Here is a 19,609-nt window from a genome sequence, read left to right as displayed (position 1 = left end):
GTTGACACACAGAGGCCCTGACAGCACGGCTGCCAACCAGAGAGCCAAGCCCTGCAGGCGAACATCCATCTCTGATGTGTGATATTCCCCACCAGCTGTCAGCTCCGTCCTTTGTCCCCCCCAGCCCAGTGGATGCCCTACGCGCTTTGCGCGCACACACACACACACACACACACACACACACACACACACACACACACACACACACACACACACACACACACACACACACACACACACACACACACACACACACACACACTGTAATGTAATGTGGTCGCTGACCAACCCGGTATCACGCAATTTCGTGCTCATGCGCGCGAACGTTATCTATTGAATCGTGTCCCAGAGCACGATTGTCTTGACTTGTTTCGTGCTACACTGAACGAAATGTAAACCCATGCATTTTGATGGGGTTGTCCTTGATCATTTCTCATAGAGCTGATGCACGCTAGGGGGCGACGTTGAGCCATAAATCCCTCACAGTGGGATCCCATGGATGTAATTGGTAAGTACGGGTACTGCTGAGGTAAACTAGACCACCCCATGAATGTATTTACCAAAAAAGGCGTAGGCCTACACCTGAAGTAAACTAGCTCAATAACGTCGGGTTTATGCAAACGTATACACCAAAGACCACATTATCCCTATTTTTCATTTATTTTCAACATTAGAAACAATCATCCATGGTTTTGAATGGCGAGGGTCAAACGCTGCGCGCTTGTAACGGCTTAAAACGTGGGTGTCTAAACTAGGGTGACCAGACGTCTCCGGTTTCCGGGGACAGTCCCCGTTTTCAGTAACCTGTCCCCGGCTACTGCTGTCCCCTGAAATGTCCCCGGATTTCACTGTGACTGAAAGAAAGATCTGACCCCCCGCCTTCCTTCAAGTTTATTTACCGTTCTCTCTCTTAAGGCTACATGAATAAAATTTAAAAATATATCTTTTTGGTGGATTATCCTCTGGCCTGTATAATAACAAAATTAATGCAGTGGTAAGTAAAGAGCAATACAACAAAATCAGACACGCCATGCACCGTGTGCTTTCGCAATTTTATTTGGGAGGTGACTAGCCTTTATTTAAATAGACTAATTTGTCACGTATTAAGTAGTAATAATCATTATTATTGCTTTTTCATATTTTCATATTTTTCTGACTTTATACATATTTACATCCTGGTTATATATACTTACATCCTGATTCTACTGTACTGTTGTTGCATATTTTGTATTGTAAATAATGTTTGTTGCATTTTCTGATATTTTTCTGCACAATTTCTGTAGGCATTGCCACTTTTCATTTCATTACACATCCTGCATGTGTATGTGACAATTACAATTCTTGAACTCTTGGACTTCCTTGTTAAATGACGTGTAATTGATTCAGTAGGCTACACAGATACACTGCACACATGAAAAGCAAATTTAAGTTGTGCAATAATTTAATAATCAATATTATTTCTATTAGAGCCGTAGTCGGGTTAATACAGGAGTGAATGGGCTGTGAATTAAACCAGAGTGAATTAATCCAATGCATTTCAATCGGGAGATTATTTTCGACAGAATATGGGGCAGGCTGTGCAGGATTCTATGGCGCTATGGTGGTTGCCATCGACTACACGACCTGGCCATTATTTCATTTATATATATATATATATATATATATATATATGTATTTATTTATTATATACGGAGACCACCAGACCTCCTCGAAGCAACGAAAATGGTTTATTAAATACAAGATGGGTGGGCGAGAATCAACACAGTCTCACTGAAAACTCGTCAAAACGTCCTGGTTTCACGTTAATAAGAGAACATCATTACACGGTTACATAAAATAACATAATCAGCAAAGACAAACATTTACAGCCATGATTTAAACGGCACACGAGCAGCTGGGTTCAGCGTCCATAGCAACGGTCATAGCAACCATGTTATTATAAAGTATGTCCGCCATTTTCACAATAAAAATCCTAATAACTATCCAATAGGAAAGATGCTCACAACGTCTACTAGAGCCGTAGTCGGGTTAATACAGGAGTGAATGGGCTGCTGGAGCAGCCGGTCTGAACGTCAAACATCGACGGGATGGCATTACATTGTAGTGAATTGAATCCCTTCTCCGTCTGCAGGGGGAGCCAAAGGGTACCTTTCCCGTCAGTGACTGACGCTAAAGTGCCCTTGCCACTAGTCGGGATTTGACGTTCTCGGAGTGAGACTGTTGGATTGGAAGATCGAAGATTCTAATCCTTCAACGCTGCTTGTTGGGTTGTTGACATTGACATTAATTGTCGCCCCCTGTTGGGTGTGCTCTTCAAGCTGAGGGCTTCTTCTTCGCTGGTGTTTAATTCCTCTATGGCCGGGCTTAGCTAATGCTAACAACTGTACAGAGAGGATGTGGCTGCAGCAGGCTAACCTGAATCAATCTAAACAAGACGTCATCCCTGCTCTCAGATATACGTGTTTCTAATAAGATGATATCATGAAAAGTTCATAAAGTAACGGTTTAATAACACAACAGCAGAAAACATGTGAGCTGCTAGTTTAAGATAGCAGCGTCCCTAGCAACCTGACGTCGTTGAAACATGCTTAGCGAGACCGAAAAAAATATATAAATTATCAAACTAAAGATCAGACACATTCACTGACTGAACATTATGCAAGTTAAAAGTATATTTTTCGCTAGAAATGTTATTAGAAACACGTTTAATGGTGAATCTGCCCTAAAATATTGCATTTCCCCTTCAGATAATAAAGACTACGTAAACATTTCACCAAATGCTGGGAGAATGTTTGGCGTGATACCGGGTTGCACAGTGGGCATGGATTTCAATAATATAAGTTGCTAGGCCTTTTGGGTGAGCACATGCATTTGGGGGAAAATACTGAGGTCATAGAGCCAGCAGATCTAATTTTGCTCTCATAAAATTATTGCACAACTTGCTTTTCATGTGTGCAGTGTATCTGTGTAGTCTACACTGAATCAATTACATGTAATTTAACAAGGAAGTCCAAGAGTTCAAGAATTGTAATTGTCACATACACATGCAGGATGTGTAGTGAAATGAAAAGTGGCAATGCCTACAGAAATTGTGCAGAAAAGGACAATATCAGAAAATGCAACAAACATTATTTACAATACAAAATATGCAACAACAGTACAGTAGAATCAGGATGTAAGTATAAATAAATAATAATAATAATAATAATAATAAATTATATATATATAAAACCAGGATGTAAATATGTATAAGGTCAGAAAAATATGAAAATATGAAAAAGCAATAATAATGTGCTAGTGGCGTTATTGTCATGACAACAGAGCCAGCAATAAAGTCAAGGTAAATCAACTCTTTCTACCAGTCAGACTCATCACAGGTCGCAACACTATATAACGTTTAACGTTCACCCAAAGTAACAGATTAAGTAGCCTTAATCAAGTAAATAAGTTGATGAATATGTAAATTAATCATTAACTGCATACATGAATCACAGCACTCTATAATAATTCCAGTGTTGGTGCCCATTGGCAATTTATTCACAATCAGTTGTGGGAAAGTGGCAGAAATATGACTGTATAACAGTTATGAATTATGTTCATTATTTAGGCTCTTTGTTTATTTATTTAGTTTGGCTCTCCTTAAATAAAATTCACGCTTCAAAACGCACGACTTTTACTTCTAAGGCGAGCTTTACTTTGAAGGCGAGCTGTCTCTGTTTCCGGCTCTCGACTTCCTTGTTAAAATATCATTGTACAACTTGGATAATGGAACAAGCTGACGCTTTGGCGCGCTGAATTGCATTGCACGTCTCGGACAATGAAATTAGGCAATACCCCCTAAACTGGCCTGTTTCATTATACAACATGAACAACTGTAAATGAATTATACTTCGTATACTTCGACCGTCCAAGCTGGATGGGGCGCGGGATGGTTTGTTTTGTTGACTGCTTTGTGATCAGCTGAGCGAGGCGAGCAAGTCAGTGTTCGATTAACTCTGAATTGATAGGTAAACTGAATCATCACATCTTTTGATTTTATGTGTCTGTGAAATATTCATTGAAATTAGTTTAATCGAAACTGAATTAGCTAGAAAATTGATTGTTGCTCCCACCATCAACATGATCCTATTTTCCAGACCCTTGAACTGTAAAAGAGCTGATGAACTCTGGACGCGTCCCTCTCTACTTTATGAAGGTATTATATAAGGCCAAACTCCATCGCTTAACATGCATGTATTGTTGTCTGTGTGACAACGTATACCAGTGACGGCTGGTCAATAGAGGGCGCTAGGGCACTGCCCCTCCGTGAAATATTCACTTGAATATATCTGCCAACTTTGAATAAACTATTATACATACAAAATAAATCAACAAAAATACATAGCGTTTATCCTCGTTTAATTATGTGATAGACCGTACTTGCAACTGCCAGCAACCATTTAAATGTGTCTGAACGTCTTGGGCTACGCTAGTTATTGGTCATTCGAAATAAAGCCCTCCTTCAGGTCAGGGGCGCCGGCCAAGTTGAAGTCAACGTAAGCTCGCAAACCTTTTGCTGTCTATCAAGCAGAGACGGCTTTTCATTGGCGTAAAAAAAATTGCCATCGGGGCGCACCAGTGTGTGCCCCTGGCCAATGGTATGGCTTTTTTTTTTTTTTTTTTTTATCACCACACGATTGGACAATTCAGCGAATCAATCAAATAGGCTACCTCCCTCAGCAACACTCGCGCAACACAGCAGAGAAGAGATGGATCGCTAACTAGGAGAGAGTTGTAAAAGCACTTTCCACCCATTTCAGTGGAGGAATTGGACTCCCCAAGCAATGTTATACTTAAAAGGAGCAAGTAAGTTCCATATTAATTTAGTCTTTCGGCCTGTAGCATATAAACATTATAAAGCAACTGTCCCATATTTCTAACTGCATTTGAAATAGCCATTGCACACAAAAATGGACGCTATAGGTGATCATGATTTGCTTCAATATAATAATAATAACAATGGGTAAGCTTAGGCCCTGCAAGTCAGGATGTAGGCTATGAATCTGAATGAATAGTAGGTAATAGGTAGTGGCCATCTCCAAAATGCACCAGCATACAGGAAATCAAATCTACCAAATAATTTTTTTTCTATTACTGCGCCCCACCAACAATTTTTATCACCAGCCGCCACTGACGTATACTGTTGTAGCACTGAAAAGGTGCAAGGACTATTATTTTGAAAGGTAACTGGAGAAACAGGAAGATGGAGGCGGGGTGAGGGGACGAGAGGAAATCATCGCGCAGGGCGCTGGCGTCCTGAGCCGAGTGGTAATTTAGTGGTGAGCCGCCCTAGAAGAAATGTTGTATACTTGGAGCTAAGAAATAAACTTCAAGAGTTTAATATACACGATATACGAAACTCTGTGTCAGATGGTGTTGGATGCCTCTACAGAATCTACTTTTACACTGGCATCCAATGGACTATCAAATATGCGCTTTGGCGATTTGACCGCTAGAGGGCATCAAGGCAGTGGATTACTAGGTTTCGTTGTGTCATCGCGAAGACTATCAATAGGTGTATGCAGGGCCGGCCCTGTACACCTGGGGGCCCTAAGCAGGATAATTTTGGGGCCTTGCTTTGCGGTTGATAGAGTAGTCTTTGAACATGATTAGCCGCAATTATTTCACTACTTATTAAGTATACTCACTGAAACAGTAAAGTAAAGCTTACACACCTACCACATTTCTACTTTTACATTTTAAAACAGCACTAACTGTTTTGTCCACTAGGAGGCTTACAACCTTTAGTATTAAATAGGGTGGAACGATAACTTTTTTTTTAACCTATACCGATAACTTTCAGCTCCTAAAGGCCGATACCGATAACCGATAACACACACACAGATACATATATATGATCATAACCTTAGATCATGACATTTTCGCTCAGACATCAGTAGAATCAGTGGGGGTAAAGGGGGGCGGGCTTGCAAGGGGCGGGATATGACGTAGGGTCGAGGTTCGCAGGACCTGTCACTCAGGTGTGTTTTGGTCCGACCGCAGACAACAGAGGCAGAATCGGCAGAACTCATCGCAATCATCTTAAATGTTGCTGCAGCAATGCATCATATATTCCGTTGCATCCACAACATCTGCATCGATTGATGAAAGATTGGAGCATGAGTCGCGAACGACTGCGTTACCAGAGGAAGAGAGCGTCTTTTTTGGCTTCATTTCACATCATTTCACATTTCACATCTAAAAATGTAGTTGATATCTGTGTTTAACTGAGAAAAGTGGAAGTGTGGAAGGCCGGGACCCTATAATGTTCAGCTAACTGTTGTCAATAATAATTGTTGCGAGAGTAGCGTATGTGTGTGCGCGGGAATGGCTGTGTGTGTGTCTGTGTGTGTGTGTGTGTGTGTGTGTGTGTGTGTGTGGACGAGTGAGGAAAGCGAGCAGTAGCGTGTGTCAGTTTAGTGAAGTAATGAACGAGTCCGGTTGTGTATGTGCAAATGTATGTGTGTAATTTTAGGGTTACGATAAGACCTTTCATTTAGCGTTAGTCGGAGCGGGGCACTGAAATTATATAGGCTATGTTATCAGCCCGATAATTATCGTGCACCCCTCGTATTAAAACATCTTCAATAAAGTTGCTGACCCCTGTCTTGACCCTTTGAACTGCTTTTTCCTTTCACATTTAAAAGAGGTGAAAGTTGAAATTCATTATTTGAATTTAAGTGGGTGAAAAAACTGCTAAGCAAAGTTAAGGTAAATCAGTTATCATCATGTGTCTTCAGTGATGCTTAGTATAGCAATGTCAATAAACAGAGCAACGCTCCGCTCGCTATGGCAAAACTCAATCTCGCCTAGGGCTATCAAAGGGCTAGAACCGGCCCTGGGGGAGAGAGTGGGAGAGAGGCGATGTCGGACAAAGGTAGCGAGCTTCGTCATGTACCGTATCGTCATTATCGCGGTTGCCAGTTTGGGATCAGTCAAACCAGTGCCTGCGCTGAATTAAACATCATGTTCCTTGCTTGTTGCCCTCTCAGCAACACCGAGCATTACATTAACAACATGTGTAGGGTTGCCAGGTCAGTCAGAATCAGGTCATTTTAGGTTATTATGATCAGACCGACCATCACCATTGTTTTCTTATACTAATATAAAATCTTATACTAATATGAGCTGTATGTTTATAATGTTTACTTTCTTGTTAAGTAAATTGCTTTGTGTATTAAAATATAAATAAATAAATAAATAATTATATGTGTATTTTTCTTTTTCTTGGGGGGCCCCCCCCCCCCCCCCGCATATAGGGAGGCCGGCTCTGGGTGTATGTGAAGACTTTCAACATTTTATAGTGTGCGTGCATGCCTCATAGCATAGCCTACGGCTTACTACATTACATGAGTAAAATCTATCGTAGATATAGCATTACAGACTGTCTTCAGAACTCCAGGTGTGGGATCACGGCTGACACGTCTAGTTCAGTGTTATTGATTAGTGAACACTGCCAATCACTAAACCAGTGAAGGCGAGTGTCACCGTTTCATCTACAGGCCTCCATGCACAGGGCGTGTATTCTGTTTCATTTAGTGAGCAGACACCAGGAGCTACCTGTCTGGTTACCGGTCAGCATCTGTAGGAACACACCCACAGGATATGGATCCTGCCAGGATCTCCCCTGCTGGGTTATCTACAGAGGGCTCAGAATGTGGACTTTAGGGTGATCAATGTACCCTTTCTTTGGCTGCTGAGTCAGTCATGCTCAACCCCCACCCCTGGACACTCTTTGCAGGGCCCCCAGAGCGTCCCCACCCCCTTACATCAGAGGAGTGATCAGAAGGTTATAGACGACATCAGAGGAGTGATCAGCAGGTTATAGACAACATCAGGAGTGATCAGGAGAGATGTTATTGGAGTTCAGTTTCTTACAGACTCAACTGTTTGATAAATTGTTACACCCATCTGGCTTGCATATGCATGTGCGCAACACACACACACACACGCGCACACACGCACACACACACACACACACACACACACACACACACACACACACACACACAGGTGTGTGCATGGACACAGCTGTTTCCCGTTGAGACTAAACAGCTTAATTAGATGAAACCAGACTCATTTCTCTGATCTTCGGGATGCTCTGTGCTTTGATCTCTGACTCACCGATCCTGTACAGAGATCTACTACGACTAGTGTACTACCACTACTACTCCATACAACTAATAATACTAATCCTAAAAATACTACTGTAGAATTTTGATGTAACTATAGTAGAATTAGTATGAGTAGTTACTGAGTAGTAATAGTATACTATTACTACTACTACTACTACTACTACTACTACTACTATAGTAGTAGTAGGTAGTAGTAGCCTAGTTCTGGATAAACACCCAGATCAGCGCAATCCAATTTATACGTCTTATTGAGTTTTTGCCAATTTCAGCGTCCATCGAAGAATAAGACCTTTAAAATACGTTATGTTAGGCAGGCGTGTCTCGTTCCAGCAGTTCCAGTCCAACATTTGAAATGATCTTTAATTGGAACCAGATTATTTTCCCAGGGATGCGATTGCCTTCAAGCAAGTAATTTAATCTCATCTCCCGCGGTATTGCATAGCCGCACGACGTCCCAGTGCCACGCCCCCCAGGCGGTAAACACTGGAGTAAAGCGGTCCAGGGAACACGTGGTGGAGTCGCTGATTGGTCGGCTGAGACGCGGAGCTCCGTGACGTAGCAGACGGTTTGTGATTGCGCCCAGAGGCTGCGCACGGCGACGCACACCGCTCCGCTGCGCTGCGCGTCAACAGCAAAAGTTCGAGATCTCCGGTATAAACTCTCTACGGGGTCGAAAAAAAACAAAACAACGCAAGGACGGGATTCTTGAAACAAAACAGAAGAGCACTGACATGAAGACGGGACTTTAGTCCTTACGTTTAGACGCAAAGCCAATGCGGAGGATCTGGAGGGGATCTGATTTATTCGCCGTTTTTTTGTTGAGATGCTCCAAAAGAAGTGACACAACCTCTGATCTTTTCTGCAGTGCGCACCGACTCATCAACCACCATGAAAGGTATTTATGCGTACGCGGATTTTAATACGGATAAACGATCTGGGAAATCGCGTTTCATGTTCTGATGGTCCGTTGTTGGGTGCCTATGCATGCGCGCTGACGGATAGCCCGCGAGCGACCCACGCGCACATCTGGATGAGATTAGCCTACTATCAGCGATCTGGAGCTCAGCTGACGTGTAGAACACTGGATAGGGTTTTTTCCATCGCGTGTAGAGAGGCAGAAAGAGGAGATGAAGTTTTGGTAACGTGCGTGTCTGGATTGAGCATGTTCTACTTTTAGCCAATGGCGTGCAGGCATAATTGTTCTATTGACGTTCCTAAACTTTGTCCAGCTGTGTTCACAGTGAGCATATTGACAGAGGATAACAACAAAATTCATCAACTTTTGACACGTAAGGAAAAGAGACCGTAGCGCTACCTGAGTTGCATAACCCCTTTCCATCTGAATGTGACCGTTATGGTATTTAATGCCATGAGCAGAACTATGAGCTACTATTTAATATTCTTCAATATCCAGCGGGCAAAGTACGTCAAACTAATTTACAAGTTAGTACGTCTTGATTTTTAATTAATCATATGGCGCTTTTGGGGGAAAATAGGACATTGATCAATCGCAAAACGACTTTCTACATCGCTTCAGATGACCACGCCCCCCTGTGGTACGCATCTGTTTAGAATTAGCAGGAATTCTCTGTCTCCGCTCCACACTGTAGCTGAGAGGCTTTGCAGACAACTGTAAACAAGCTGCAAAACAGCAGTCCTGCACTCTAGACCTCAGAACACACACACACACACACACACACACACACACACACACACACACACACACACACACACACACACACACACACACACACACACACACACACACACACACACACACACACACACACACACACACACACACACACACACACACACACACACACACACACACACACACACACACACACACACACACACACACACACACACACACACACTGACCCCGGGGCCACACAGTGAAAAGTCCACTCCGGTATTTGGAGTCTCCCGTGTGGATTGATTTAATTGGCGCCTTCCCAGAGTTCCACTGTTGAGTGGAATCAGCCGGTGACTGCGGGAGTGGAGGAAAGAGGTGGAGGGGAGTTAAACTGAACGCGGGAACAAAGAGCCAGAGATGGAGAACCAGAGAGGAGAGAGAGAGAGAGAGAGAGAGAGAGAGAGAGAGAGAGAGAGAGAGAGAGAGACTGTTTCTCTTTCTCTAGTCTGGTACTGCTGCATATTAATAAATGTTTAATATTGCAGTTGTGGGGTATTCTGCTTCTACTCACTACTTATACTATTGACTGACAACTACTCATATATTTTACATCACGATTCATAATTAATCCGGACTATTTAAATAGCTAAAAGTTTTTGAGGTACACATTTCATATTTTCACTGATAAAGACTTGAATGTGAATAAGGAGCCTGAGTTCCTAAAAAGATTAAAAAATATATATAGCTTGTTAATCAAAAATAATCCCCTGGACGAAGAGGTCCATGCTGAGCCATGAATGTCCAATTCTAGCAACGACCCTGTTTGAAACCTTTCAGTGACTGATGACCTTTCTGGTTCTCCACAGACGACTTTGTTGACGAAGAGGAGGTGGAGTCTTTTGGATACAAGAGGTTTGGTAAGTAGAACCTATTACTAGGCCTACATCTGCAGAACATAACACTAGGCCTACTAGGGATGTGCAGTACCTGTTACTAGGCCTACTAGGGATGTGCAGTACCTGTTACTAGGCCTACTAGGGATGTGCAGTACCTGTTACTAGGCCTACTAGGGATGCGTGTAACCTATTACTAGGCCAGGCCTAATAATAGGTTACACACATCCCTAGTAGGCCTGGTCTAGTAGGGATGTGAAGAACACAACAGTAGGCCTACTGAGGATGTGAAGAACACAACACTAGGCCTAGTAGAGATGTGAAGAACACAACAGTAGGCCTACGGTAGGCCTAACGTCAACTAAGGTCCTTTGTCTAAACACCAAACAAAGTGTGTGAGTTTGGGGTGTGCTTCACAGTCTTGGTTATAAGTGTGATGACTAATACAAAGCTATTGATGCTAACACCCCTTGTCCACTGTACACGGATCTCATTGACTTTGCATGGGACGCTCCCGAAATGCATTGTGGGTCCGTCCGTCAAGTCGGCTCCCAGTTTATGCTTGCATTATGCAAATATACGCAAGTGCACTGTCCAATGAAATCGCCTTTGTTATACAACCTGGGAAAACACATAGATGCGTCAAAAAGCCCCCATCCGTCGACGGACGTGTACAGTGGGCAAGAGGCGTAACTGTGGAGGTGCAGGGTTGAGGCGGGGTCGTAAATGGGACAGCGGTTCTGGGGCCTTATCCTGCTCTCTGTTCATCTGACCATCAACTGGGCTTCCTGCTGGTAAAGCATACACCCCCCCCCCCCACCCCCGCATGCTCACACACACACACACACACACACACACACACACACACACACACACACACACACACACACACACACACACACACACACACACACACACACACATACACTTACAAATACACATACACACACACACACGTATCCAACAGTAACAAGCTACGCTCTGGTCTGGCTGGAGCCGGAGCCCAGAGTGAGTCACTGGACCGGGCAGACCCCCAGCACGGGCCCTCTGCCAGGGACCCCCTTCCTGGGCCCCCGGGCCCCGGAGCTGCTGGGGCCTCCCGCTTGGTGAGGAAACACAGCCCTTATCAAAGAGACCTCCATGTCCTGTTGGCTCACCTGTGAGAGAGAGAGGGAGAGAGAGAGAGAGAGGCCATTGCCAGGTTGACAGCAGAGTTGAGTCTTTGATATTCTGATTAATATAGCAGCTGTGTGCTTTCTACTGTACACAGAACTACACAGTAGTGCAGTACATCTTTGCATAGGGTAGTATACACTCAGTACTAGTGATGGGTCTGCGACCAAATCAGTTCGAAGGACTCTTTAACAAGAATGAACTGACCTGATTCCCCATTTCAGTTCTCTCTAGTTCATCTCTATCGTTCGTTCTCCCAGACTCGACTCCCACTCGCTGACTCGCTGTTCACTTTAAGTTAGCAGAGTGGTGAGGAGGGACTGGCGTGGGCAACAACATCCTGATTCCGAACATGAAGCGCTCTTCAGCTGAAAGGAACTTAATTGTAATGTTGTGTGTTGATTGACCGTTTGCAAGATCGTTCATGAACGACAGAGGAGCTAAGTCTGACTGACTCAGATGAGAACCGTGCATTCCATGATTCACCGCTACCGGAAACGCGACTGAACCAACAAACCAACAAATGATTCTGAACGATTCTTCTTGGCGAACTGACCGACGCAAACTGAATTAAGGAAATAAATCATGAAATCCTTCACTACTCAGTACTACACAGTACTGCAGTACATGCTCTAGTCCGACCAGTACTACAGTACCGCATACACTACAGGGTGCATCATCATGAGAGAGCGATATTGGACTGCAGCCCTCCACTTCATCTCTGATGGTCTCCATGCTGCTTGTTGTAGTGATCCAGACTGATGGTCCATCGTTGTGTTATGACACTCTTTCAGTCTGTACCTCCCACCTCCATCTTTTGTCCCTCCGTCCATCCATCCCTCTGTCCCTCCGACCCTCTGTCCCTCCGTCCATCCATCCCTCCATCCCTCCATCCCTTCCTCCTTCCATCCCTCCATCCCTTCGTCCCACCGTCCCTCCATCCCTCCCTCCCTCCATTCCTTCGTGCCACCGTCCCTCCATCCCTCCACCCCTCCGTCCCTCCATCCCTCTGTCCCTCCATCCCTCCGTCCCTCTGTCCCTCCGTCCACCCATCCCTCCATCCCTCTGTCCCTCCATCCTTCCATCCCTCCACCCCTCCGTCCCTCCGTCCCTCCACCCCTCCGTACCTCCATACCTCTGTCCCGCCCTTCCTCGGCCCAGACCTGGACAAACTCTGCCAGTCTCACTGCACTCCTCCAGAGAGTTGTTAATGTCGTCTTATCCCTGGGACAGATCTCAGACAGTTTTACTTTCACTTCGATACGCTTGGGGCGCTTTTAACGACTTCTTTACATGGTGAAGGGACTCACGTTCTTTCAATGTATAGAACATTCTGTGTGTGTGTCTGTGTGTCTGTATGTGAGTGTGTAATGGTTGAATATGAACTTGTCTACACAAGTCCCACACTCGGTCCCCACATGTTTGAGCGGTTTCTGTGCTTTCTGATGGAATTTGAGATGTTGATACGCAGAGTCAGCACCCTGCAGGAGACCTACAGTTGGCCCTTGGTTATATACCCAAACCATGTGCGCTAAACACACACACACACACACACACACACACACACACACACACACACACACACACACACACACACAAACATACTCATTCACCCTTAAAATCAGACACACAGATACATATTCTAATATATGTGTGTGTGTGTGTGTGTGTGTGTGTGTGTGTGTGTGTGTGTGTGTGTGTGTGTGCTGACTGAGTTCTGGTGTAATCCATCTCTCTCTAAATGAAAGCCAGATGGCTGAACGGCTTCGGACACATTTATTTTTCTGCGAGGTGCTGAAATAAGAAGCAGACCGGTTCAGAAACGATTGTGATCTCTGTGTAGACCCCCAGACCCCCTTGGTCCCCTAAACCCTGGTTCCAACTTTGCCGATCCCTGAACTCCATGGCCCAGTTTACAATGCAGAGCAGAGCAGAGCGGGCAACCATTTTAGCGCCAGGTGTTGGGTTGATCTGATATTTCCATCATACATCTGGGTGGACAGTTCCACCTGTGATGTCACAAGTGGACAGATTTTGAAATGGCTTGTAATCTGTCTCACACCTGATGTAAAATAGGGGGGCATTTTGATATAAATCCAAGCCAATCTCGTTCAACGTGGTCTTGGAAACACAAAGACCCACTTCAACTCTAATGAGGTATACGCTTGGTTAATTTATGCTAACTTATAACTTGGCAGCTTGCTTGGCAGTTAGTTTGGCAGTTGGCCTGGAAGAAAAAACATAAAGGATTCCCGTAAAGAGCTAAAATAATCCTTCACACTGGTGCAGGGGCTAAGCAGGCTACAAGTGATATTTGATTCTTTGTAAAGTAAACAGCAGGGGCTTCGAGGCTAATGCGACCTGAAGCTGGTTATACTCATGGTCCAGACCTCCAGTTTGTGTCTTCAGAGTCCAACAGCCTCCTTGATCTGGTGATATATAGCAGGTCAGTAAGGTAGCCGCTCACACCAGGACACCAGCGAGGTCAGAAGTTTCTCAGCCCTCCTGATCTGCTCTCATGCAGACGTCTCACAGCTGATCATTGGGTTCAGAGGTCAAAGCGCATCCGAGGTCCTCCTGGACTATATCGGGATGTTTAAAGTGAAAGCGTCCCTGCTCTCTTTTCTCTTCTCCTCTTTAACTACTACTCCTCCCTCTCTTCTCCATTTCCTCTTATCGTCTCCTTCTCTCTCCTCTTCTCCCTCTCCCCTCCTTCCCCCTCTGTTCTACTCCTCTCTTCCTCTTTCTTCTCCTCCCCATCCCTCTCTTCTTCTCTTCTCCTCCTCTCTGTCTCTCTCCCCTGCTTCTCCTCCCTGTTCCCCTCAACTCTTCCTATTTTCCTCCCTCTCCTCCTCATCCCTCTCTTCTCTTCTCCTCCTCTCTGTCTCTCCCCCCATGCTTCTTCTCCCTCTGTTCTCAACCTCTCTTCCTCTTTCCTCTCTCCCCCCGTCCTCCCTCTCCTCCTTGTCCCTCTCTTCCTCTCTTCTCATCCTCTGTTTCTCTCTCCCCTCCTTCTCCTCCCCCAATGTCCTTTTATTCTGCTCTCCTCCACTCCGCTCCTTTTCTCCTCCTCCTTCTCCTCCGTCTCCCTCCCCGCTCCTCCTCTTCCCAGACATCTGGGCACGGGCAGCTTGTGGCTGTGTGGTGCCCAGAGTGTGTTAATCCATTTCCTGCTCTTGTTATGCTTTCTTTAACAGGACCGGATGTTTCCTGGAGCCCGGTCCAGGGTTCTGCTCTGAGTTCAGTTGGGTCTGCTGGTTGTATCTGGCCAGGAACACACCGTTCATACCCCTGCTTGTTCTGTTAGCACACAGCGACCGGGCATCTCCGCTAGCTGTTACAACGTGTTCATGTCTGACTCCTTTTCGACAGTGAAAGGTTTAAAGTTTAGCCCTCTGTTGCACCGAATATTTTGATATTGTCGTCTAATTTCTGGTCGTTGATCAATGTAAATAGATTCTGGATCTGTGACCTTTCTGTGTTGTGTTGATGTCTAACACGCAGGCAGAACGATTCTATCCACATGTCTTTTGGTTTTATTGATTATTTTTGGTATGTCTTGGTCAAGTGTGTTTAGTATCAAAATGTTCTGGATTTCTTTTCTTTGTGGGAAAACATTTAGAAGATGTTTCCATGGGGAGTGTAGAGTAGTTTTTGTTTTCCAGTGTTTACCACAGTTACTGTTGAATTCTCCGTCTGTTGTTTAGGACCCCATGCAGGGGACGGTCATGATGCTTTTACCAGGTGTGTTTAACTCCTGTGTGTGTGTGTGTGTGTGTGTGTGTGTGTGTGTGTGTGTGTGTGTATGTGTGTGTGTGTGTGTGTGTGTGTGTGTGTGTGTGTGTGTTTATGTGTCTCTGTGTACAAACAAGTGTGTGTTGGTTTTCTGTTTAGAGTCTCAGGAATCACTTAGAGACAGAGGAACAATTACACAGACACACAGACACACAGACAGAGGACAGTATAAGATGAGGAGAGGAAAGGGAAGATGAGACGTGAGAAGGAAAGAAGAGATAAGAAACATACAGTTAACAGCAGCTTTTACGACAACTTATTATTCCCTACTTGAAGTAGAAGACATTAGTCATCAGAGTTCTTAAGGAAATAGGGTAAAAAGAAAGAGAGAGGGAGAGAGAAGAGAGGGGGAGAGCACGCACTGCCAAGATAAACCAGGAGTTTCCTGCTCTGAGAGATGGAGAGGGAGCGATGGAGAGAGTGGCGTGTGTGTCTGATCACATTCCCAGCTAACACTCCAGACACACACACATACACACACACAGAAATCTCTCAATTACTATTCACACATTCCTCTCCCTGCGCTCTGTGTGTAGTCTATCACACGTCCATGCGGTTGATGGTGAGGGGAAAGTGAAACCATATGAGACTGGGCTACTCTGCACTTTCTCCCAAGCAGAGCCTAGTCGGATTGCTCCGGCCTTCTGCTGCTAATGGCCTCCTCCGACGTCTGGGTTAACCGTATCTCCCCGCAACCCCCACACAGCCCCCCCCTGCTCCCTCAGTACCTGGTTTGTTATGACAGCGTAAACCCGCTGTACATACATACGTGTGTTTTTCAACATGCACACGCTCTCCAGATATCCGGTCTGTGTTCTACTCTCCCCGAGCCGTGAAGCGCTTCAACTCTGACGTGATGACGCGCCCCGACTGATACCTGCGCTGCTGCCCCTCCCACCTGCACACACCAGCCACCCATCATGGGGGGGGTTAGTGTTCACCAGCCACTCATCACAGGGTGGGGGGGTTAGTGTTCACCAGCCACTCATCACAGGGCGGGGGGGTTAGTGTTCACCAGACACTCATCACAGGGCGGGGGGGTTAGTGTTCACCAGACACTCATCACAGGGCGGGGGGGTTAGTGTTCACCAGGCCATCATGGGGGGTTAGTGTTCACCAGGCCATCATGGGGGGTTAGTGTTCACCAGCCCATGGGCGGGTTACTGTGTGTGTATGAGTCAGTGTGCACACTATATGTGTACGTGTGTCACTTAGTGTGTGTGTACATGGCTCCAGGCTACAGGATGGCTGGCCCGTGTCCAGAGGTTTGTCGAGGAAAACTGTTTTTCAGTAACCAGAGCTGGCTGTTTAGAGAGAGAATGATGAGGTAACCTTGCTTCCCCTGTGATGCTAAACAGCACAAAGACAGAGTTTCTATGATCCCCGCTCCCAAATTACCCCAAACAAACGCTTACGGCCGCCCGTCCCAGCCGGTGTCTGCTGTTTATTTATTCCCGTAAGCCTCGCTAAACTCCCAGCCCTCTCATTGGCTGTCTCCCTGTCGGCGCCTCGTCTGATTTGCTGGTAGGCACTGAGCGACATTGTCGTTCCGTCTGTGTCGGTTTCGGTAAACGCTGGACCGCTCTTCCTAACAACCGGGGGCGGAGGTTGACTGGTTGTCACGGAGACTGCCCCCCCACACCGCTACCCACAATGCAGCAGGACCGAGTCTAACCCATTGTTACCTGTGAGAGGGAAACAGCTTGCGGCTGTGGATATTTTTGGGGTTTATTGTTTTTTTTTGTTTTTTTGTCTCTGTGTTTTAAGTTGTTGATGTTAGACGTGTGTGTTGCCACACACAGAGTTCACATCCTGTGTGCGTTGTCCTGCAGCCGAATATAAATCAGCAGACGATTCAGGGAAAATGCTTGATATGTTGATGGTTCAGCATGTTAATGAAGCAACAGGCTGAAGTAGCGATGTGCTAATAAAGCAGCATGCTAATGCAGCAACATGCTGCATTAACCAACTTTACTCTTTTGGAGAGTAAAGTTGGTTTCTGATACTCCTCATTCGACTTGGATGTCATCAAATGTCTGGTCATAGGCAGAATATCAATCATCCATCTGTGATTGTATGTTGTGTTAAGGGCTCCAAAGTTGTTGGGAATACATTTAAAATGGTACTATCATTACTCATATCTCCACTCTCTAGCCAGCTTCCTTGATGCAGATAGTGACCAAAGAAACGTACCACTACATTCACTTTTCTGGTCGTTCCCATCATGCAATGCTTTCCCCCTAATCATTCACTGACCACGGGCACACAGCAAACCCTAGACCCTTTTCTAAGCTCTATTCAACCAGACATGGTGAGATGCCAAGCCGGGAATGGTCGTAGTAGAGAGTAGGAAAGGCTCGAGAATAGGAGGCTCGAGACTTTGATGACTTCCTGTCGCAAAAAAACGATCTGCGTTGTTGCTTAATGACCTTGTTGTATAGCCTCTCAACCAATCATCTCCTGCCCTGAAGCAGAGCAGATTCCAAAGTTGAACTTTAACCTCCTTGACAAGACACGTTGGTTTTTGTACATGTTCAATCAGCATGTGTGTTGGCAAGTGTTTCAGCTGCATGTATGTCACTTTAAGAAGGTACTGCTCATATACTGATACAAAACCATTTTTGGGGAAAAAAGTTATATTCCAACTATGTACCTCCATCTCTCTACCCCTCCATTTCTCTACCCCTCTGTCTCTCTACCCCTCTGTCTCTCTATCCCTCTGTCTCTCTATCTCTCCATCTCTCTACCTCTGTCTCTCTATCCCTCCATCTCTCTATCTTTCCATCTCCCTACCCCTCTGTCTCTCTATCCCTCCATCTATCTATCTCTCCATCTCTCTACCCCTCCATCTCTCTCCCCTCTGTCTCTCTATCTCTCCATCTCTCCATCTCTCCATCTCTCTCCCCTCTGTCTCTCTATCTCTCCATCTCTCTACCCCATTGTCTCTCTATCCCTCCAACTCTCTATGCCTCCATCTCTCTACCTCTCTGTCTCTCTATCCCTCTGTCTCTCGGTATGAGAGACTGGCAGTTTGCAGTTCAGAGCAGGAACATAAGGTCTTTATGGAGAGAGAGAGAGAGAGAGAGGGGGGGGAACTCAAAGAGTGTGTGCGAGAGGATAAGTGCAGTGGGAGATCACAGAGTTTATTGTGGGCCCAGAATAGCAAAGAACAGAGGAACCTCTTGTTCCTCCTGGGTTCAAAGAGCCTCCTCGCCGCAGATCGTCCTAGCGAGCAGACGCGGTCCAACCCCTCGCCCCGCCGCTCACAGGGAACCAAGCGGCCCTGTGTTTCTTCCCTCTGTTTTTCCTCCTTTGTTCTCCCCTGGGACAGCGATCTGTTTGTTTTCCTTTGAAGTCTGCTACTCTCTCGTCTTCGTAGTGAGGGGTCAAACGGGATTGACGGCGCAAAAGCCACCAATGAGTGTCAAGGCAATGCAGATCCAAATCAGTATTATTTTTGTGATAATGTGTTGATAAGTTCATGCTTTTAGTGAAGGTCGTTCAGCTCAGTGGCGTTTTTGTTATTTGTACTTGGAAAATAAATCTGATGGGCGGAGAGCGATAGAATGAGGAGGCATACAGATGCAGCAGAAATCACTCCAAACGTTAAAAAACTCCCACTCTCGCGACTTGTTTAAATGTTGCTCTGCACTCATATTTCTGAATTATCACACTGCCTATAACACAGCCGTCGTCCCTTGCTCATCCAATGCTAACTGCGCCGCCTCAGTCTTTAAGTCCATGAGCATGTGCAGTGGCTTGTAAACACGGATTCCAAACTTCATTTGTGGGCACTATTGGAGAGAGTTACCTAGCGAGGGCAGTTCGGATGCACTTCACCATGTTGAGCTTCTAAACACTCTTCTGAATGTAATGGCCAACTGCCCAATTTGGGACAATGGACACAGGAATATTGGGAAATATGACTTGGCAGT

The 19,609-nt window shown here is 45.4% G+C and overlaps 1 protein-coding gene across 2 annotated transcripts in view; it reads left to right on the top strand.

The window, feature by feature from the left end:
- The first annotated feature begins 8,820 nt into the window (after nucleotides 1-8,820).
- The window catches only part of LOC311355802 (collectin-12-like), a 33,951-nt gene continuing 23,162 nt past the window's right edge, over nucleotides 8,821-19,609 (top strand). For both annotated transcript variants that reach the window (XM_084475640.1, XM_084475639.1), the window contains exons 1-2: nucleotides 8,821-9,069; nucleotides 10,680-10,730. In XM_084475640.1, coding sequence (XP_084331766.1) covers nucleotides 9,063-9,069; nucleotides 10,680-10,730 — 58 coding nt within the window. In that variant the 5' untranslated portion in view covers nucleotides 8,821-9,062. The remainder of the gene's footprint in view (nucleotides 9,070-10,679; nucleotides 10,731-19,609) is intronic.

Source organism: Micromesistius poutassou, assembly GCF_964030765.1.
Source record: "Micromesistius poutassou genome assembly, chromosome: 11".
Taxonomy (NCBI): domain Eukaryota; kingdom Metazoa; phylum Chordata; class Actinopteri; order Gadiformes; family Gadidae; genus Micromesistius; species Micromesistius poutassou.
Note: the sequence above shows the minus strand (reverse complement) of the source record. Positions and strands in the feature narration are given on the sequence as shown.